The following is a 22144-nucleotide window of genomic DNA, read 5'->3' as shown; positions in this document are numbered from 1 at the left end:
CAACACGCACATTCCATTCGGTACCTTCGCACATGTTCTTTGAAGTACTAGTAATCGCTGGCTTTGCTGTCATCTGCAAGGAAGCGCACACGCTATGCACGATAGAGTACCCCTGGGTGCTGTACAGCTGTGCACATGTCACCGGAACCAAGCTTGACTCTTTCACGACGCGTAAAACGGATGAAATGAAATTCGCTGACTTTGAACAGTTTGGAGGTGGGAACGAATGACATCGGGATATGGTTATAATATTGCCATGGAGATGCGCACCCGAAAATAGTTCGACACCTCCCTCTTGCTGCCTTCATCCAGATGTGATTTAGCGAACATCAGCGCACCAATCTGATTATGGAGAGGATGGCTGCGGTCCACTTTAATCCAGATTAAACATCCTAGCCCCAACACTCTCTCTCTCTCTCTCACACACACACACACATTCAAGGATGACTGACTGAGACTGACCTTTTGCCTCTCCATACAATTGTTTGATGTGTTAAATATGTTAATCAATGCAATAGCTCAGATATAAAACCTATTCCTCATTGGCCATATTGATTTCCAGATTATTCTTCCAGAAATTATTCTGCAGTTTCATATAACCTTCATCTTGAGATGTGGAAATTTTGCCCATGTTATGTGGATGCAAAAATAGTATTTAGATGCATTACATCATTGCCCTTATACCCATACATGCATTTAAAACTCCTGGCTCCGTTATATTTCTTTTCCCTCTCCCACATGTAGTGGTGTGTCCAATTCAACCTCCAGCCAGCCCATCCTCATCAGCATTTTTTGCTTAAGCTTGTACTGTACACTTAGCCTCTTGCAGGAGTCAGCACTTCAGTTCAGGGCATGCCTGGTACAGTGAAAGCAGGATGGCCTAGAGGAAGACTGTCTCCAGGTCCATGGGGGAAATTAACTTTATTTTGAACGACAGCATGCATTCGATGCATTATTCATTTGTCAGCGGCCCTAAACTGGTCCCTTGTTAGCTGACAAGAGGAGTTCAAATAGACCATGTTGTTACTGTGGTCTGAAAGGTAGTGGCAGACACTCACAACAAAGCTCTGTGCCGAGATCAGCTGAGGAATTTAACGAATCATACAGCCTCTAAAGCACAAAATGATCCTTACAGGAGTGACGATGAAACTGTCTTACAGTTTTCCACAATTGCTAAAACACATTTTTTTTAAATTTGCCACCCTTTTCTCAAAACTGTGAACACAAATCCCAAAATACATTCCCAAAACCTTTGCCTCATAACAGATGGTCTTCAGATCATCTCACAAAGCAGTCAAAATTAAACACTACTGAGCCGTCATTAGACACTACATCAAAAAATGGAAAACAGTGTTCAGGGCAACTCATATAGCTCCAGAGAAATGTTCATTGTTTGCAATACAGTAAATGCATTTTGTATTTAAAAAACAAAGCAAAACAAAACAAAGCAAAATGATTTCATAACTCAGCAAATTAACTGTCTTAATTGAAGGAGCATCTGAGAATATTATAGTAATGCTATATTATTGCAATAACACTATTGTTCAAAACCTAAACTGTCAGAGCAGAGTGACCACGCACACCAAACGCCACAACAATTTCTTAGTGAGGCATCCAGTAAAATCACTGTTTTGCAAGCATGCTGCCAAAATTAGTGGACAGTGGACACATAGATCCTGAGGGAGGGCCCAACTTTTCTAGAGGCCAAAGCTCCTCCCATTAATCTCTATCTCCCCTTTGCATACCTTGGCATCTTTTTAAAGCAGCCACTGACACCAACTCCTGCATATAAATAGACACATGTGTCACTAGAAACTTCTCTCTGCCTGGCGTTAGAGAGTAAGAGACTGGGACTGCTTAGCTTTCTGTCACACTTTCTAACTGGACTTGTAAATACAGAGGCCAACTTCATATGCTACAGTGTATTGTTTTCTACTTTTTGTTCATTTGGAATGTGGTATTGTTCAATTAGGCATTAGGCATGCTAACCAGTATAGCTAAGTAGACTTAGCAAAGCTTTTCTTCACATCCAGGGAACAGTTCCTTCAGACATGGCGGGTGTTTTGGATAAGTTTATGGAGTTCCACCCCGTCCATGGCACAAATGTACAATTGGATCCCTCTGGGACGAGGGCAACTCGTGTTGAAAGTTTTGCTAACGGGCTGTGCTTCAGCAAAAATCCCTTGAATCCAGGGGAAATATTCCTGGTGGAGATTGAGGACAAGGAACTGGGCTGGTGCGGCCATCTTCGGATTGGACTTACAGCACATGACCCTCGAAACCTGGAGACGGTACCAGAGTACTCTCTTCCTGATCTGATGGACCTGGGAAAAAGCTGGGTGTTTGCCATCACTAGGAACCACAATAGGGTTGTTGAGGAGCAGCCACCGGCGGAGCCTGCAGGTGACGACCTAGCAGGGGGCCACAGGCTGGGGAGGGGCGAGCCCGAGCAGGAAGAAGAACTCAGCAGACCCAAGGTGTTTTTCACCAGCCCCCACTTGTGCATCGAGAAGATGTACATCCCCATGGATAAACTCGTCGGCCGCAGTCGCCCCGGCAGGTACAGCCACATCCTGGACGACCTGTACAAGCTGAATGCACTACCTCCCACAGCTCGCCGCAGCCGCATTGGTGTAGTCTACGTCCCCAGAGAGCCAGGTTTCGCTGACATGCACATAGTCATCAATGGTGAGGACATGGGGGCCTCGGCCAAGAGGATACCCACAAGTCAGCCTCTTTATGCAGTTGTGGATGTGTTTGCTGCTACCAAGTGTGTCCGCATTGTACAGGTGGAATATGGCTGTAAGTAAAACCTTTTGTTTTATAATCTGAAATATTTGATTATACTGTTCAGCTGTTCTCTAAATATGTCCCTGTTTGTTTTGTCCCCTCATCCACAACCCTGCCCCTATGCAGTTGCATCGTTGCAAACACTCTGTCGGCAGGCCATTCAGAAAAATATTGTTCACAGAATGGCGTTGGACTGGCTGGAGCTTCCTGAGATACTGAAGAATTTCTGCAAGTACGAGTGATGGACAATCCTATTGCTGCAGCATCATTAAGAACTTTTTTGTAACTTTAAACTGTATAACAATATATTGCGAATTATGAGATATTGCACACTGTGTACAGACTTTTATAAAATATATTCCACTCCACATCTTTTTACAGTGTGTTACAAGTGTTCCCTGACAAAGCTTTAACATTGCCTTTGAGATTGTCTCATTTGATCAAACTCCACAGTTGAATCAATTTCAATGGGAAGTTGCATGCTTTCTAATTGTGCATTGACCATACAGTAGTTCCATCAGTTCAGATAATCTGACAGACCATGACACATCGTATCTCAATTATCATGCTGCAGTTTGAGTAAAAAAATGATGAGGTACTCACTGAAAGAATATTGTGTTTGTACATGGAATGTTACAAAGTAACACAAGGAACCATTTTATATAAACAAATAAAAAATAATATCAATCAGCTGTATAACTGACATCTTTTCCTGTTTGCCATCAGAGCACTGATAATTTCTTGTCAACCTGAAAATGATAATACATTTTAGATTTGTGTGCATGAGTGCATGCATACCTGTGTGTGTGTGTGTGTGTGTGTGTGTGTGTTCTAATGCATATAGGCTAGGCCTAATGCACATTGCAAGACATCCCCATTACCACATCACCATGTGCATGATAGAGTAGCATTATTATACTGTATGTTCTTGCATGAAGAAGCTGTCCATTCTGCTGTCAGAATGTGAACGACTCAGGGTATTTATATTCTAGATATAAACAGTGTAATCAAGCGAGGCGAGAGATTCAGGAAGCAGGGGGGAGTTTTTACATCTGAGACAGATGGTTTTGCACCAAGCAGGCTGCAGCTGAAGAAAGAAAAACACATGATGGCAGGGAAATTTGATAGGAAACAATACACTGGTGACACTCAGGAAGCCACTGAGTTTACTCTGGGATATGAAAGCAGCATACATCGATACCAGTCTTTGGGATCCTTGAGGGTCTGGGAATGCTGGACATTGTAATCTGTGATAAATGTGTATTATGGTGTTTTTGCTCTATGACAAAGTAACTTCACTCTAGCACATATTGCTGCAATGATTAATTTAATTGTATTCTTACATTTTCTTCTGATTTGCTATTAGTTTTTACTCTATTTGATAAGCATGAACTCACTAGTCTTTTTGACTGACTTTTCTGTGCACTCCACCCCAGCAGGGGCAGTAGTGTGCCGAACACCAGCGTTTCCTTCACTAGAGAAATATTAAAGACCAATCAGGTGGCCGGATGTTGTAGTCTCTAATGCATTTCGCTTGTCGGTAGTGTGTACACTGTTATAACGTACAAATAAAGAAACGCCAAGATGTCTTTTTGCTCGTTTTTTGGCAAAGAACATTACAAGGATCATTTCAAGTCAGGTATGTATAATCCACTGACATGACAACAACCAAGAAGCAATAGGCCTTACATTTGCTAGATGGCTATTTCTTCTAAGCTACGTGCTAACGTTAAACGTTATTAAGTAACTTCAGTGTTAGCTAACAGCTAGATTTTACCTAGTGACGACTTAAGACAGTTTATAAATGCGTGTCTTGCATATTGACAGAGCCAAACGTTGGCTCACTTGCCCACCTGTGCACTAGAAGTAACATAATTGCTGCTGAGAATATGCATTTAAAATACTATTCAGCCAGCTTGTCAGTGATGTGTGGTGGTGGTGGCACTGAAGACAAAAGTTACCTAATCAACGTGTAATCGTTACCTAACAGTGAGCTTTTGCTTTCTTTTCCCTCTCACAGGAATGTACGTCTGCTCTCAGTGTGACCATCCTTTGTTTAATAGTAGATCTAAATATGCCCACTCTTCACCATGGCCTGCCTTCACAGAAACAATCCGTGAGGACAGTGTGACTAAACACATGGAGAGTCTCACAGCCTTCAAGGTAAAATGTCACAGTGTGTGTGTTTTATTAGACCTGTTGTATTAATATAGGTAATTTTCATTCAAATTGTTTTTTTAAATTATGTAAAAAACATAGGGATGATTGACAGCAATCACTCATTCTCTTAAGCTCTTGCATTCCAAAGTATTCTACCACCTCTCCGTTCTCCCTTTTTTACTAGTGGCTTAACCCAAACTATCCCTTTTCCATAAAGGGTGTCAGTGGACATTACTCTGATGCAATGAACACTATAGGCATCCCAGGACCAAGGCCAGCTAACAAGACAAATGTGCTTATTGCTTATTTGTGCTCATGTAGCTCAGTGCTCAATGTATAGACTTCAGATGGATGAACTAGTGAATTAGAACAAAGACGCATAAAACCTAGGCTGTTAAGACTTGAAGAGTGTGCTGCTTGAGAGACGTCTGTAATATGACACATTGTGTCTGTGTTTGTGTTTATGTTTTAGGTTCTATGTGGCAAGTGTGGTAATGGACTAGGCCATGAATTTGTCAATGATGGGCCTGAGGATGGCATGTCACGATTCTGAATATTCAGTCACTCGCTCAAGTTTGTCCCTAAAGGTAGGCTATGTCTTGGTCTTTGAAAATCACTAACACAAAGACTTGTGTTTTCCTCCTTTATCTCTTTCTCTGTTATACTTTAATATGGAGCCCCCTTATCTTATCTATTTTGCAGACAAGGTTGACAGACAGTAAAGCGAGGCTGATATATTGCTGTTGTCCGCACAAGTCTGTGGAAGGGATGAATGTCCTATGATGTGGATGGGGAAAAGGTGCAACGTGCCATCCTGTTCACTGATGTTTTGTGTTCATCTTGAAAGCAGAAAAAAATGCTATTTTTAAAGAATTTTATTTTCATACATTTGCAGAGTAGCATGTTGGAAAAATCTCATGGTAGTTGATTACCTTAGACAGTCAATGTGTGTGTATTTTGTTAGTCAGTTTAATTATATGTTTTTAGTGCTATTTTACTCAAAGAAGTCTGTCATACTGGCAGCATCATGTAAGAGCCAAAGAGAACACATATGCATTATTATATTAAAGACATGTTGTGTATGTTACAGGAAATCTGATTCTCTGCAATAAGGACATTTTGCTACATTCCATACACGGCATTGTATTCCATTTAGTTTAATTTAGTATGTTAGTATGTTTTGTGCATCAATAAATGAATTAAACAATAATGTCCGTCATACAACAGTTGTGAGTTTTTGTACTTAATTTTGTGATTTAGCATCGATTTGAACTATTTTAATACTCTCCATCAACAGATCAAATCAAAGAGGTGTGTGATTGATTCAAATAGAACCCCAAAATAAATATTTTTTAAAGTTAGAGTAAAATCTTTGGAAATTATTTTGTTTACACAGCTTGAAAAATTAATCCAGAAGATCGTGAATAGCCTAAATGCACTCCCAAAAAATATGATCAATAGTTTCGGAGTAACAAAGACAGAAAGAGCATTCCTCTTTAGTATTACATTTAGATAGAAAATTCCAAGGGTAACTAGCCTGGGTGCCAGCTGAACTTACATTTGAGGTTGGGAAGTTCGGTCTGGTATTGCTCCATTGTGGCGCAACTATGCTCGCCCAAAATCTGGCGGACCAATCAAATGGTCAGGGCGGGCTTTATCCGTGATGGACAGATGATCAACAGTAACGTAATCAACCACGTCACCAAAGAGCGCTTGGGTTGAATTCGGCTGCCGAACTCAATGAGCATCAAACAAGCTGAAAAACACACCATGCCAATCTCTAGGTATGGTGAAGGGTATGTGATGATGTGGGGCTATTTTAATTCCAAAGGCCAAGGGAACTTTATCAGGATGCATAGTATCCTGGATCCATGAAATAAGTGGCCTTTAAAAATAAAAAATCTGCCTGCCTCTATGGGAGTTTAACATAGGGGTCAATAACTTATTGCTCCTGTAACATTTATTTATTTACGATACATTCTTCATTCACTAAGAAAATTGTGTCCTTACAGGATTTTTACTCATTCTAACTCTTTTTAAGTCAACTTTAGCATGGGTTCAAATACTTATTCTCCCCACTGTAGGTAGTATGTAAAGGCTAACAGGCGTGCTTCTCCTCCTCTCAAAGCAGTTGAAGCTGCAGCACAAGTTGCAGTTTGAGAGTGGTTGGTGGCAGTTGTGAGAATTGAGAAGAAGAATGGTGAAAAAATATTTTAGGTCTGCCTCTAAGCTGGTAAATGAAAAGGCTTTCAGATCATCCGGAGATTACTTCCACAGGATGAAACCGTTGTTTGGATTACATATATGTTTGCATTCGTTGCTTATTAGCTCCAGGATGTGCACCTTTATTTCCTCCAACTAGGTGTTTATGCTTCAACATTAACTTTGCAGGTGTTGCCCATTTTTTCTTATTGATGCTGTTCACTATTGAGGCATCTTCTGGAGAACATACCTTGGCAACAGTCTGTGATGGGTAATGGGTGACAACCTGACATACCAGTGTGAAGAATTACAGTACAGCCTAATAAGTATAATGTGCATTGACAATACATTGGAATATACAGACTACAGACCAGAGGTGCAGAGCACAGAAGTGGGGGTTGGAACACACTATACAAGGAATTGCAGAGGTGGTCACAACAAGGTACTCTGTGCCTTGTGAGAAACACTGCCCAACCCCCACAGAGGTGCAGTGCACAGAATGGGAGTTTGGGAACATGATAGTCCATTACAAAATTAAGTTCCTACATATTGACAAAGTGACAGAGGCCAACTTACACATCATCAGGTGCAAGTTTATCCTGGTAACATTTGCTTACACTACACTCAAATTCGGGCTGGCTGGTTGGAGTTGACGGATTGGGGCAGAACTTCTTCAGAGTCCTGGGCGTATTGGAAAGAGTAGGCTCCCGGTCTCTTTTCTCTGATGCCTCAGATGAACACGCTTCTTCAGGCTGGTCTCCTTCGTCGTCTGTCCATTTTTTAAACACGGGCATGTCGCGTTCCAACCGTGTTATTACGTTCTGACAGGACCGACAAATGCGATACGATTTGTTTGCTGTTTTGTGGAGTTCTAATCCTAAACGGAGAACTTGTTCGTATATAGATTCACCTTTATTATTTCTCTCAAAAATGAGGTTCGTGTGTTGAAGTACTCCGCGTATCCTTAAATTCTTTTTACAACACCGGCAAAAATCGTTTACACTCATTTTTCTTCTACTTTTTCCAGCGTGCGTGCAGTTGAGTTCACGAGTTCACAACAACTATGCGTCGCTTAACATACGTCACACACTCCGTTGCTCTGATTGGTTGTAGGTCTATCCAGAGGCATTTTTTCCCCTGGTTCGTTTGAAACTTTTACCAGAGAATGTCTAATAGTAGACGGGCTCTGCTTTTACTGTCTATGTTTGAAACACGCCCCATAATCACAGCTATCAGACTCAAATTCTGACTAGAATTATGGCCAGAGAATGTCTAGTATGGCCAGAGCCCGTCTTATTAGACATTCTCTGGTATGGCTACGTCAGACTATGGGTAACACTTTTGAGGGAGACTTCGACTGCTTTGTCAGTGATCAAGAAACAGCTTGGCTTGGTACTTCTGTCTTCATGTTGTAGTAGCGTAGTCTAGTGTGCCTTTGTAGCCTAATCCATGATGTCATGTCCAACCATTTTAATGTGAATTTGGAAATTTGTCGTTTTTGTCACTTGAAAGCTGCATCCCTATTTCAGAAGCGTCTCACCATACTTTTAAGCGAATTCAGTTGTTTATGTGTTCAGTTGTGCATGTTGTTTTAACCTCTGTTGTGCCCTTTACTGTCTGGTTGTGCCGTCCGTCCATCATGTTCTTCACACATTTCGACGGCACAGCACGTGAACGCTCGCAGTGGAATATTTCCAGATCAGATGAACGCACCAAAAGCCAAGGAGCAGCTCGTGCCAGCTGAGCTTCAGACTTTCAGCTAAATAGTTAACCTTACCTAACTTGTTTAGATATTAACCAACTTATTTTTTGCGTGGTAAGTATCAACATGTTTCCCCCCAAAGTCTGACCTTTCAGAAAACAGAAAACAACTTTTAAAATGCCCACCAAGTTATAAGTTACTTAACAGTGTGAAACCGCTCATGTTACCTGACGCTAACTAATGTGCTAGCTTGTACTTTTCTTTTCTTGTCAAATCCTTGTAGAAGTTGGAAATATAATGGCTTTTAACGCATCAGTCAGGAACTTTGTACCCATATCAGAATTACACCCAAACACTACACAAGCGGTGAGTGACCTTTCTTTAGGTTTTTCCTATTGACATGTCCTGTTACTGCTAGCTAGCCTCTTTGCTAACGTTGATATCAATGACTGTTGGTTGCTACAAATGAGAACTCTTCTAAGTCAGATTAAAGTAATGTTAACAAGAGCAATTTCAAATGTTGCAGAAGGTAGTTGGGGTGGTCATTGGGAAAACGGATGCCAGAGGATTTCCTGACAGGAAAAGTAAATGAATGAACATAAGCAGGATAAGTTAACATAATTAGACATGAAAATGATCTCCATCCTCTTGCGTGTACTTAAAGGTGTGTGTTCTGTCTTTACACAATACATTTTGCCAGATTTGGGCAGTGAAAGGTTTACCTTCGGCTTTACAATAAAGGACTCACCTGACCACTCCATTAATGTATCCTCATGGGGCAGTGAAGAGTATATCATTGGGCTCTGTGGCAGCTTCAGAACAGGAGATTGTGGTAAGAGTTTGCATTGCGGCGCAATGTATTGTCCTGTTTCTGGCTTTGTGCATATTTTTTTGTATTCAAAACACAATTACACAAGGATCTAAAGTCAGAATATTTGTTTGTGTTCTCTGTAGTTGTTATTGAGAATCCACTAGTTACACCCAAAGACCCTGAAAAAGAGGAACGATTTTGTCCAGCAACTCCAAGGTGATATGCCTACTGAACAAAGATTTTGTTTGATCTCAAATCCATTCCATATGGAAACAGCTGATAGATGTCATTTTTGCTTAGTTTTTACTTAAAATTAAATCTTAAAATATCGAGAATGAGAATATTCACTTTGTTGTAGAATACTCTCATTTAGATTATTTTTAAGAACGTCCACATCACCGAAAACAACATTTTGTTGAGCATGTTTGCTCTCCCTTTAGTTTCTACAGGTTGCTGATGACCGAAACGCACTCTCAGATAAGACTGTGTGCAGATGTGGAGGAGGAAAACAGACTGCTTCCCCTCCTCCATGTTCCAGTCAAAGACCCACGAGACTTCTACACCTTGGGAGACATCAATGCCAATGGTCAAAGCCTAGACGGTTTTATCAACATTCTGGCTGCTGTCAGATCGGTAGGGACCTATTGTATCTGTCTTTCAGCCAATTAAGACCAGACAGAGAGGGCAACAGATAAAGAATGAGTATGCTCACTGAAGTGTTATGACTACTATCTTAAAAATACTTCAGTCCCATGTCTTGGGTTTTAAATATAGACTGGGGAGCAGAAGTTCTTCACCACCTCAGATGGACGCAAAGGACAGCGCATGGAAGTAAAGCTCTTTGATGATACAGTGAACTCTTTTCCTTTAGTTTGGTACGTTTTGTTGAGGGGGGCTGTATATTTGATATCTGTTAAATTCAGGCTATATAGTATGACCTTTAAAGTGAAACTTCTGCCTGTTGCACTTTAGCTGGGATCGCGAGACTATTCAATTCATGCAGTCACTGACACCAAAAGAGACAGGTATGTTTTTGGACTTCTTCTGTTAGTAGAACTATAATTTAAAAGACTTTGTTATGCTGATCTGAGGCACATTGTATTCCAGTGCTGTTCATCTCTGATGCCCGTGTGAAATTTGATACCTTTCGTAACGGCATGACCGCCACTGCGACCACTAAAACAATTATCACCATCAATCCTGGTGAGGTATTTTTTTTTATTGCCCGTATATCTAGTGTCTGATGACGTAGACATTATAAATTAGTGAAATGAGTTGGGAGTACTTTTATTTATTTCTCATATTGTATTTTGTAATAACAGACACTCCAGAGGCCAATCAGCTCTTCAATTTTGCTAAGGAGTTCTCTGAGTCAGGAGCCCTGGACGAGACAGACAATCAGTCAGGAGATGACATACCATGTAAGGTTCAGTTCATAAAGTTTTGTTCTCTCTCAGAGATCTATCAGATTAATCAGATGCTGGTTGGATTATTTTTTATTATTATTTATTTTTAAATAGTGGACTCCATAACTGATGTACTGACTGTGAGCCAGCTTAGGAGCAAAACCCAAGATACTTTGGATGCTTTTTATGCAATCACATATGCCTTCATCTCTGCATTGCCTCTGGACACCCCCTCTAAAGTGGTCAGGAACAGATGGTAAGCTTGTTGTGCAGGAGTGACGCTTGTTTGTTGATCATCTGAACACATTAAAATGGATGTGGCATGAGGTGTGTTCACTCTTAACCATGTCAGTGCCAGGTGCAGAGTGCCGGTGGCTGAGGATGTGATGGTGTGCACCAGTTTCTCCTGTGCTGGTCAAGGCCAGGAACTGGAGATGTTTTCAGGCTTTGACTTACTTCTGGACATCAGCGATCATACAGGCACACTACAGTCTTGCTACCTCTCTGGTACTGTGGCTGAGAAAACTCTGGGTTGCACTGTGAGTACAAGCAACTTGTCAAACACAGTCTATGTAATGGAGGTGAACTGAGCTAGCATGCTAGTTGCGTGTGTAAACCCTCACACCCCTAACCTTAAGAACGCTTCTAACCGCTGAGTTGGAAGCCTGGGCTTTTAGCTCAGTGGTTAGAGCGTTCGACTCCCATACCGGTGTGTGTTGAGGTGGCGGGTTCGAGGGCCGTGAGCGGCGGACGAACCGACCTCTGTTACATCTGCTTAAAAATTATGTGATAATGAGGAGACACCGCACTCAAAAAATCCTCCATAGAAATATATGAGGTTAGTTTGTAACGTTGTCTACAGATATACCGCCCCTTCCGTGGCAAAAAAAGTTGACGTGTGAATACATTGTGGCAATCACATGGTGTGTTGTGATCTCGCCGCTGGAGCATGGCTAGTGTCGTGAAGTCTTGCGCACGCGCATTTCTGCCGAAATAGATGCCCGATAAGTGCCCAAAAAGCGTTACAATATAGCCGCCGATATTTGGAAGGAATTTGGTTTTGTTTTCTGTGATGTCACTCTTGGATTTTTGTTATTAATAAGAAAAAATAAGACAATAAGACTTAACCATTTTATAATGAATCAGTATGATCAATCCAATCAAACAATTTCCATATTGAGTCTGTGAATAAACGGCATAATAGTTAAAGGGACACCAGGCAACGTTTTCGTGTTAATTACTCATCTTCGTAAGTCGGTATATGGTTAAATTACTCATTACAGGGCGAATGAAGACTCTCTCGCCCGCCCCTACTGCCTGTAGGAAGAATATCCCGCTTGCAAGTTCAGTGTATCGCACCCGGCGACCGAAGCAGTTTCAGTTTCCATCCTGCATCCACAGCACAGAGGGAGGCTAACGAAACGCTAGCGATTGTTGCAAACGTGTGTATAATGGCAGAGCCGGCGAAGAAGCAGCGAAAACCCTTGACGGAAGATGCAAAGAAAAGGAAAAGAGCTTCAGACCGAGCGAGGGGGAGTTTCGTAGAGAAAAAGCATCAGGCTTGCCTGGTGTCCCTTTAAGACTCCACTGGAAATAAATAAGCGTACAGGAAGAGCCTTTTGTGCACATACAGTAGTAGTCTATGTGGTTAATTTTGACCACATAATAGTTATACTTTATTAAAAATATAAAACATAAATAAGGTGTACAGGTCAGATATGAAAAACCAGAGTGTGCTGTTGTTGGTTTCAGTATTTTTTATTAGAGGTGTGTTATCTGTCATTTTATTACTTGGAGTAAAGATGGAGTCAGCTTTCTTATTTCCTGTGTTTTATCTCAGGCTGAAGAATATGTGAATCTTTCTGAAGTAGGACAGACAGCCTTAAAATGGAGGTTTCTTCTGGAAAGATGCAAGATATACCTGAAGGTTGTTCAATTGCATACCATACCACTCTGAACCATCAAACGACTTTGAAATGAGATTCACATGAAATGTATTTAGATTTTTACAGCCACGAACGATTTGTTTCCTACAATAGTAAAGCCTTTTGTGTTTCAGGTCCAGCCAGCCCCCAAGTTTAGGAGTGGTTGGAGAATCAGCATCCTTTCCTGCTCACTCGCTGACTCAGTGGAAGTCAAGCAAAGTTTGGAGACTGAGGCTCTGTGACTCCACACAAATCATTGCAGATGTCTTTTTTTAATGTTATATATTATATTGGTGCACTTTATTTTACTTCTATGTATGTCTAGTATATGTAAATGAATTAGTCCATAGACTAATGTATAGTATTTATTAGTGTTGTTTTTGTCTATATAGACCACTACTTTACATTCCTGTTCATTATGATAAAATGTTATTTGATGTTACATGTCCATGTCTTTATTGTTGCTCAGTTTATCATACGAACAACCTCTTCATAGTAATGTAATGATATATAATCTTGTCACGAAACAAGAATATGTCAATACAATAAACGTGACAGCAGTGTAGGCCTGAGTAGGCCTACTTTGGTTATGGACACTGCAACCTCATTTGTAGCCTTGGTGTCCGTCAGCACAGTAGGTGGCGGTGTTCACCTAGTGAGCAAACCATGAACGAAGAGGGGGGAACCTTGTGTATAGTGGCTGTTTCTGGACGGAACATGACTTTGAGAACACCCTGCGGGAGAAAGCAAAACAGCGTACAGGTGGACATTATCTGGTACAGGCAACTTGGCAAACATGATATAGATGTAATAATTACTGAAACATGTACATCGATTATTTCCCCTGTTAACGTCGACGCTTCCACGCAGAATAATTATTTTTGGTAAGGATACACACACGCTCTGCCTTTTCTTTAGCCAGAACTAATGGTTAAAATCAAATGGTGTGTTTGCATTGTGGAGTCCTTGTGTTTTGTGTTGTAGGGTGGAAAGAGCTAACGCTATAATTCAAGCATGAACGTTAACCAAGGTACAGTCGGGAGTGACCCGGTGATTTTAGCCACCGCAGGTTATGATCACACCGTTCGGTTCTGGCAAGCTCACAGTGGAATATGTACCAGGACGGTACAACACCAGGACTCTGTATCCTTTTCCTGATGAGATGTCACTCTGCAGATGATACCACTTCAGAAACAATCATGAATGCCCTAACTGTCTTCTGTGTGTTTTGTTGATAGCAAAAAAATGATTGCTTGCAAACTAATTGGGCCCAGACAAGCATTCTGGTAGGCTTTCCTTAACCACTCTCCTCAGCAAGTGAATTCTCTTGAAGTAACACCTGACAGGAGTATGATAGCTGCAGCAGGTAAGTGCAACTGGGTGAGATCAACTCTACAGTATGCCTAGGCTATGTGTGCACTAACCTGGCAGTTAGTGTCTGAACACTGAAGTGATGTTGATTTTGCAGGTTATCAGCATATTCGCATGTATGACTTGAACTCTAACAATCCCAACCCTGTCATAAACTACGATGGTGTTAGTAAGAACATCACTTCAGTGGGCTTCCATGAGGATGGCCGCTGGATGTATACTGGAGGAGAGGACTGTATGGCTCGCATTTGGGACCTGAGGTAATTGTCGAATTGTTTTCCTCTATGTAGAAGTTTGTTGCACAGCATGATGGAAAAAACGTAATCCTAGTCAAATTTAAAGATACATTACAGTGTTAAACTATGTGAACCACAAAATGAATCACATATTTGTTTCCTCACGTGTATGTATGTAGTGGGGAATTTACAGCTCTATTCAATTCCTTAAGAAGTTAAGATAGCATACTCTGCACACTGCATGTATACTGATCTTGAATGAATCAGTCATGTGAAGTAAGTAAAACAGTAGTATGGCATTTTGGAAACAGATGTGTTTGCAGGAATGTTGGAATGAACTGCTCTTGTTCAATTTCTAGGTCAAGAAACCTGCAGTGCCAAAGAATTTTCCAAGTCAATGCACCCATCAACTGTGTGTGCTTACACCCAAACCAGGTGACAGGCAATTCAGTGAATGACATATTTTGCTATATTTATCTGTAGTGTTGAGATTCCAAGACTGAATCAATACATCCATAAACGTGGTCCCTGTTTTGGTCTCTGTTGTCCCTGTTGTAGGCTGAGCTGATTGTGGGGGACCAAAGTGGTGTGATCCACATCTGGGATTTGAAGACAGATCACAATGAACAGCTCATACCTGAACCTGAGGTGTCAGTCAACTCTGTGCACATTGACCCCGATGCCAGCTATATGGCTGCAGTCAACAGCTCGGTCAGTTCCTGCCTTTGGCTAGTGCACTCTCTGGTATTCCAGAGGACAGCCTTACTGTTTCAATGAATGACCAATTATGTGTCTGACTTTTGCGACAATGCAACGCGAGTTATTTTATGCAGAACAGTTGGCCGTTATTATGGCTATTTCTTAATTGATTGATTTTGACTGCTTCTGTGCTTGTGCACAATGACATTGATATTATGCCTTGGCTTTGGAACAGCGCTGCATTATTGTTTTTGCTTGGTCTTGATAGTGGCTTCATGTGCGTCTGTGATTGTCTTCCCTAGGGCAACTGTTATGTGTGGAACATGGCGGGCGGACTGGGGGATGAGGTAACGCAGCTCATTCCCAAGACCAAGATCCCAGCTCATAAACGCTACTCCCTGCGCTGCAAGTTTAGTCCAGACTCAACGTGAGTGATTCATCAAAAAGTGACCATAATCAGCATCCCTTCAACTGTAACTGATTTCATTTGGTTTTCAACAAAAATAAATTAGAGTTGTCAGTTTATAAGTTTACAAGGAGGCTGTCATGGTAAAGATATAATTTGAATAGTGACAGGAAAGGTTTATCTCACAGAAATCATACAAAACCAAAGCCCAAGGGGCTTTAAGAGTGTCAACATCACTGATTTATGTTTGTCAAAGGCTTATAGAAGTAGCAAGTTAATTAATGTAAATGTAATGTAAATCAGATTTATAGGCCAAGTGAGGGGTTAGGTGCTTTGCTCAAGGGCACTTCAGCCGTGGGTGTGGGCATGGGAGAGCAGTTCTCAACCACTTCCCCCGCCCACATTTTTCCCACTGGTTGGGGATCGAACCGGCAACCCTTCGGGTACAAACCCGAATCCCTAACCAGTATGCCACGGCTGCCCCAAATTAGCCAAAACTATGATTATTGTAACTCAAGGTTAATATAATTATGAAACCATATGAAAATCATATGAAACACTTACGTGTCACTTTTTCTACATTTACCTAGAGCACAGTTGTTTCAATAGTGGGTTCATCCTATCTGAAGATTTTATGGTCTCTCTTGCAATATCTTTTTGTCTCACCATACTTGTTTGTGTAAGGGATATCTGCCGCCAAGGTGTCCCAATACACAAAATGGGCGAGGCGGAGGCAAAGAATTTTTTCCTCTATTAATTCCGTACATCAGGACACCTCAAAGACCGTTATCCCGATCATCTCCCAGTTGCCACTATGCAAATTGGCAAAAGTCATGCCTTTATAGCACGCAAAGGAAACAAGCAGTTTTTAAGTAGCTTAAAAAGAAGCCAACTCAATTTATTGTACTAATTTCTTTGGTCTTGACAGTGATAACAGTGGGAAGTTAGCTTGTTTATTGTTGATTCCACTGTTGCGAAGCCTGCTTCTACTGTAGGCTCAACCGTTGATTACGATGGCTGTTATAGTTACCATTAAAATGAGCATTGATATGGAACGGTGATTAATTTTTTTTACCAGATCTACTTCATAGGTGTTCTGTTATACAAAATTAATAGCCACCCTACCAGCCGATCCAAAAGGAGTATTTCTTCTCTCTGGGTGATACGTTTTCATATATATTGAAGCTGTATTTTGTCATCACTTTACTCTTATTTTCTTTGGGTGAAATCAGTTTGAGGCCAAACTTATCTGAGTTTAGTGTGAACAGGGTGTTTTTTTTTTTTGTACTTCCGCAGCCTGCTGGCTACCTGCTCCGCTGACCAAACTTGCAAGATCTGGAGGACCTCCAACTTCTCCCTGATGACGGAGCTGAGCATCAAGAGCAACAACCCGGGAGAGACGTCTCGCGGCTGGATGTGGGACTGTGCTTTCTCTGGGGACTCGCAGTACATTGTCACAGGTAAGTCCCAGTGACCCCAATACAGTCATTATGGTTATGATTAATTGCTGTAAGTAATTAATCAAGTAGTACTCTGACTTAAGCTTGAAAAATGTAAGTAAATAATTTATCTTGATTGATTTATGACGCATGTTATTAACTGTTGGGCTTTGTGATCATTGGCAGCGTCTTCTGATAACCTAGCCCGTCTGTGGAGTGTCGAAACCGGAGAGATCAAGAGGGAATACAGTGGCCATCAGAAAGCTGTTGTGTGTCTTGCCTTCAACGACAGTGTACTTGGTTAAAACATACACACACACACACTCTCGCACACACATTCTATCAGTCACACGTGTTAAGCTCTTATTTTGAATACAGCTAGTATCTCACTGAAACTGCCTTGTCCTTGACCATTCAGACATTACTTCTTGGCAAAATAGTTTGTATTTTTAAACCTTAATTCATTAATGTTAGAATTATAATGATGGACCATCGTGTAATGTATTTTTTGGGATTGGTCACAAAAACTATTTATTATCCACTTGAGTTTTTAATCAGATCACACCTGTAAGTCTGTAACTAGCTCTGCTTTTTAAAAACTCCCCCTTCATAGCAAATAAATATTTACAACTGCAAGGTTGACTTGATAATGTTTTCTTAGGTTTTTTTGTGTGACTTTTTTTCATTTGTTTGCAGGACAAAAACAAAAATACCTCATAATGGTGCTTTATTGAAGGACTCTGGAGAGTCCGGCAGAAAAACTCTTAGTTAATCATTGGCTTCAGGTTACATGGGATGCGAGCAGGAATGAGTCTTTGAAATGAATGCGCTCAGAGCACTTCTCCAAAAGGGCACTAGAAAGATGATGATGACTGCTTTGGAGATAATTTGTCAGAGTCTCTGTTTCCCCTGTGGAATGACTGGCTAGATGAGTCTGTTGAATCTGAGTGTGTGTGTGTGTGTTTGTGTGTGTACACATTTGATCTCTCAGTGTTTGTGTTTGTGTGTGTGTGTGTGTGTGTGTGTGCACATTTGATTCTGTGTGTGTGTGAGTGTGTGTACATGAACATTTTATTCTGTGCCTGTGTGTGTGTGCAGCTCTCCCTCTTCAGTCATTGTGTTGGGTTCTGTGCAGCGAGGATACAGAGAGAGATCTGTTTTGTTTTCGGCGGTGGTGGCGGTCACTCTCAGAGCACAGAACCCAGCCCCTCATTCAGGCAGGTAGTAGAAGCACACTGACACACAGATGTTGCTGGGAAAGCAGATGTCTATACAGAAGTAAATGAGCCGTTGTTTCCCTGGACCTGTGGACAGAGGGTGTGGATCTCAGTTCACTCTCATCTAATTACAACTTGTTGTATACAGGTAAACACACCCCTAAGGCACACAAGTTTTCTACTTTGAAAAGAGAATTTTGTGTCTAGTTCAGCCATTCTTCGGATGTTTGTTTGGCCTGCAACGTGTGTGTACCTGAGGTCTTTCAGCCTTGCCTCCCTAGTGGTAAACAAAGATCTAATCAGAATGAGCCCTTGCTTACCAAGTCTAATTGGTCAAAAGTTGGAAGGACTGGTAGCCATGCCTGATCCTGCCCTGTTGTAGGTTAAGAGGTCTTTCTTCTGTTACTGATTGCTAGTTCTCTGCTTGCTGTTTTAGTAAGCCATGACCCTAACATTTAATGAGTGTCTGTTGGATGTAATGGTTCTGTCTCCAGCAGCCCGAGAAAAGGACATGCCGCCAAAAGGTCCAGGGATTATGTTTCAGTTCCAAGTCTGCTTGGAACCAGTGACACAACACGGATCTCCAGTTCCAGGCTTAGTTTTTGAAGTCTAAGCTCTTTCTTATTAAATTTGAGTGGTATTGTGTAAAATTGAATTGGTTCCAGAACAAAAGTTGAGAGTTTTGACATTTGAACATGCCTTTGGTTTTAAAATATAGTGCAAATTTGTTCTTCCACTGATGTTGATTTGAAGCAGTTCTGCTGTAGATATCCCAATATGTTCTTCAATTGCTGTATGTTATGAATGAAAAAAATATAGAAGTAGCTGATCTACTGTAGTAAATGTTAGTCAAGAAACAATTAATTATGAACTGTCAGTCTGTTCTTGAATTCTCACCATCGGCTCTCTTGGTCCAGTACACAGAACTTTGCTGGCAGAGGTCCTGAATGGGCTTTGGGAGGGTTGAGGTGTCCACTCGAGAGTCTGCAATAACCCCCAAGAACTCAGCGTGTCTGCGTGTCTCATTCCCCACCAGCCAGAACTGGTTGACCTGGAGAAAAGGCACATGTAGTCAGGTCTCATCCCACTATCTTTGCCATGTGTTTACACGACATTTGGGTTGTGAGCACACCGCATTACCTCTGATTACATAATGGCGTCTGTTGTATCCCTAGTGCTTCCGAGCTCAAATGTTGCTCTTCTGGCTCAAAAGGCATTTGTAATTACACCATTTAGCCTACTGATAGATCAGGTTGAGCCTTATTGGAGTGGTGCAACGCTTGGGTGACCGTGGAAAAAGAGCGGTTCTCCTTTCTCAATGGCTCTTTGTACTTAAAACAGATAAAAAAATCGCAGCAATCTCTATATCTGGACTTCAATAGGCTTTGTTTAGAGTAAGTGCCTTCACTAATCAGGTCAGACTGAATGTCCCAAGCTAAAGGAGAAGGATTGGTCCTCCCAGCCTTGAACCTGTTCTGATCTGTCTCTGATTAAGCGACACCATTTGTGAACTTGGAACAAAAACAGACAAAACTCAAAACATTCAACGGGGCTACTAAGCTCTCATCTCTCAAAAAGAGAATTGAGGACGTCAAAAAAAAAAAAGAGCCATCCGCTCCCCTCGTCACACAGAAGCTTCCCTTCTGCCGAGGCTCTCCAGCTGTCCCAGTTCCTCCAACGGAAGAGCTTTCATTCTCTTTCCAGTCAGTGGTTCAGAGAGAGAGAGGGAGAGAGGACTGGGCAACAGAGTGGCCATTGTGCTGCTCGTGGTCCTCTCCTGTAATGGAATCCAGGAGGGGTGAGAGGAGAGTGGGATCAGGTGTGCTGTGGAATTCAGGCCCGGGCTGCTCCGAGCTCTCGTGTCCCAGAGTCGCTCCATTACCCCCTTTCTGTGGCCACACAGTGAGCGGGCCAGAGCTGCCTTTTAATTGGCCTGCGGACTCCGCGAGCGCTGGTGCACGACTGCTCTGAGGGTGACAGTCACCCAAACTCAATTGACAATTCTCACAGTGCCGTTTACGGACGGCCAAAGGAGCCGGGAACAGGCGAGAGCGCTCTCAGTCCTCTGAAATGAACTGTTCTAATAAGACGAGTCCTGCTTGCTACTTTCACAACCATGCTAGCTTTAAGAAAAAAGGAGCCTTACCTGCTGGTTGGACATGTTCAAGAGTGAGTTCACGTTGTCATAGTCGGAGCCTTCCATTTTGTGCAGGAAGCAGGTGTCTTGGTTGTCTGGCTTGTAACACACCAATCCCTGGGTTTAAAAATATTTAATTAAAAAAAAAGACAGATTTAGAAGACTCTTTCTAAGTAATGATATGTAAAATGCATGTACAGTTTAAATGAGGTAAACTCTGAATTGAGGAAAATCCCAGTAGAATTTTTTCAGGAATGTGGAAGCATTCCTAGAATCCAAGATGACTACAGATTAACATCATAATCCCCTTCCGTAAATCTTGACAAGCTGTCATGGCATTGTGATAACATGAGGTAGACTTACATCCTTCATGTGATAGAGCACCGTAGAGGTATGATTTGCTTGGGATGTCACTGAATAGGAGACCAAATTGTTGTGTTTGTCGACCAATGCAGATTGATTGAAGACCGTGCCAGACTGGTCAGGAGCTGTGATTCTGACAATCTGCACAGCAGACTACACAACATTCATATAGGGATGAGGATAATTCAGTAAGAAACAAAATAAAATCTGAAAAGATTTAAAGTAGATTACACCAAGATTAGTTATGACTGTTCACAACTGTACACACACTTAGCAAATTAATTTCATTGGATTGTTCAATGGTCATGAACATTCAGGTTCAGGTTTAGCCAAAACATGATTTCGGCCAGCTTCATAAATGTTATATGTTAAACTGAGCAAATAATCTGTCACCTCTGTGTCATCTTGTGAGATGCCTAAATGTGCGTAAACACTGACGGCCACAATCACGATGAACAGCGTAGTGGACAGGCAGCCCCAGAACACTCGGTGAGGAAACTTTGGGGCCACATTCTGGCCCGTATCCTTTGGCAGAGAATTCAAAAGTTAGTGATGTCTGGAGTGGCATAACCTGTAAGACAACTCTCAAGATCTGACTTTGCATATGCAACCAGTTCCAAATAGATGTGATCTTACAGGAGGAAATACAAACTATACAAGGAAATGCAACTCAGTTTAATTCACACTAATATTTAGATTTGTCCATATGAGAATAAAAAGCATAGAAGGTTGTGAGAAAGCCTTACAGTGTTTTTTTTTTGTTGTCTTTTTTAAGTATTTCAGTAGAACATTAATTTCAGAGACACAACCAAACAGTGATTCAACACTAAACACATCTGCTTTTGGAAAGTTATTTCACTGACCTCAACTCGCACAAACGTACAGTGAAGCCCACAGACGGAGTCCATCCGTGCGCCATGCCTTACCGTGCATTCTGAGTCACCTGGCGTGGCCTCTGTGCGCTTCCAGCACCTCACCATCCTGCACCCGGTCTCTGCTTCTGCCTCACAGTGCCTGTTGCCCACTTCCTCTCTGCATCAAGCCTGTGCTCATGGCCAAGACTGAGCTGCACACAGTGGTAGCTAGGCTACCTGTCCCATTGCCATCAAGGGCTGCCTCATACACACCCCCCCAACCCTAACCCACCTCCACCCCCGCCCCCCCCCCCCCAAACCCTGTTTCAAAAGACACGTGACGTGCCCAACCCATTGGCCGGCCACCCCGCCCCAGAACAATGGACAAAGGGGGGAGAGACAGGTTCTCTGTTGTGGACGGGTCTT

The 22144-nt window shown here is 41.8% G+C and overlaps 5 protein-coding genes and 1 long non-coding RNA gene across 6 annotated transcripts; 5 read left to right on the top strand and 1 right to left on the bottom strand.

Moving 5' to 3' along the window:
- Positions 1-1804: 1804 nt before the first annotated feature.
- Positions 1805-3486, top strand: neurl2 (neuralized E3 ubiquitin protein ligase 2). The gene is made up of 2 exons (XM_042083024.1): positions 1805-2802; positions 2917-3486. The coding sequence occupies exons 1-2, from the start codon at positions 2052-2054 to the stop codon at positions 3030-3032; spliced, it is 867 nt and encodes a 288-aa protein (XP_041938958.1). The 5' UTR covers positions 1805-2051; the 3' UTR covers positions 3033-3486.
- Positions 3487-4294: 808 nt separating this feature from the next.
- Positions 4295-6176, top strand: msrb1b (methionine sulfoxide reductase B1b). The gene is made up of 4 exons (XM_042082758.1): positions 4295-4429; positions 4811-4953; positions 5423-5537; positions 5653-6176. The coding sequence occupies exons 1-4, from the start codon at positions 4375-4377 to the stop codon at positions 5670-5672; spliced, it is 333 nt and encodes a 110-aa protein (XP_041938692.1). The 5' UTR covers positions 4295-4374; the 3' UTR covers positions 5673-6176.
- Positions 6177-8401: 2225 nt separating this feature from the next.
- On the top strand, positions 8402-13438 carry meiob (meiosis specific with OB-fold). The gene is made up of 15 exons (XM_042082753.1): positions 8402-8544; positions 8820-8968; positions 9138-9220; positions 9381-9438; positions 9555-9686; positions 9809-9881; positions 10106-10298; positions 10440-10540; positions 10638-10690; positions 10773-10868; positions 10988-11086; positions 11186-11327; positions 11424-11610; positions 12912-12998; positions 13131-13438. The coding sequence occupies exons 3-15, from the start codon at positions 9152-9154 to the stop codon at positions 13236-13238; spliced, it is 1398 nt and encodes a 465-aa protein (XP_041938687.1). The 5' UTR covers positions 8402-8544; positions 8820-8968; positions 9138-9151; the 3' UTR covers positions 13239-13438.
- Positions 13439-13585: 147 nt separating this feature from the next.
- mlst8 (MTOR associated protein, LST8 homolog (S. cerevisiae)) lies at positions 13586-17783 on the top strand. The gene is made up of 9 exons (XM_042082754.1): positions 13586-13880; positions 13981-14139; positions 14311-14362; positions 14465-14627; positions 14963-15038; positions 15162-15314; positions 15605-15729; positions 17005-17168; positions 17334-17783. Exons 2-9 carry the CDS (start codon positions 14011-14013, stop codon positions 17450-17452), a joined length of 981 nt encoding a protein of 326 aa, XP_041938688.1. The 5' UTR covers positions 13586-13880; positions 13981-14010; the 3' UTR covers positions 17453-17783.
- Positions 17784-18174: 391 nt separating this feature from the next.
- On the top strand, positions 18175-19228 carry LOC121700073. The gene is made up of 2 exons (XR_006027103.1): positions 18175-18512; positions 18859-19228. It is a non-coding gene; the product is annotated as an uncharacterized LOC121700073 (long non-coding RNA).
- bricd5 (BRICHOS domain containing 5) lies at positions 18357-21844 on the bottom strand. The gene is made up of 6 exons (XM_042082757.1): positions 21791-21844; positions 21258-21389; positions 20865-21017; positions 20511-20618; positions 19262-19415; positions 18357-18451 (listed from the first exon to the last, which is right to left on the bottom strand). Exons 1-6 carry the CDS (start codon positions 21842-21844, stop codon positions 18357-18359), a joined length of 696 nt encoding a protein of 231 aa, XP_041938691.1.
- Between the last annotated feature and the right edge of the window lie 300 nt (positions 21845-22144).

Source organism: Alosa sapidissima, chromosome 24 (assembly GCF_018492685.1).
Source record: "Alosa sapidissima isolate fAloSap1 chromosome 24, fAloSap1.pri, whole genome shotgun sequence".
Taxonomy (NCBI): Eukaryota; Metazoa; Chordata; class Actinopteri; order Clupeiformes; family Clupeidae; genus Alosa; species Alosa sapidissima.
Note: the sequence above shows the minus strand (reverse complement) of the source record. Positions and strands in the feature narration are given on the sequence as shown.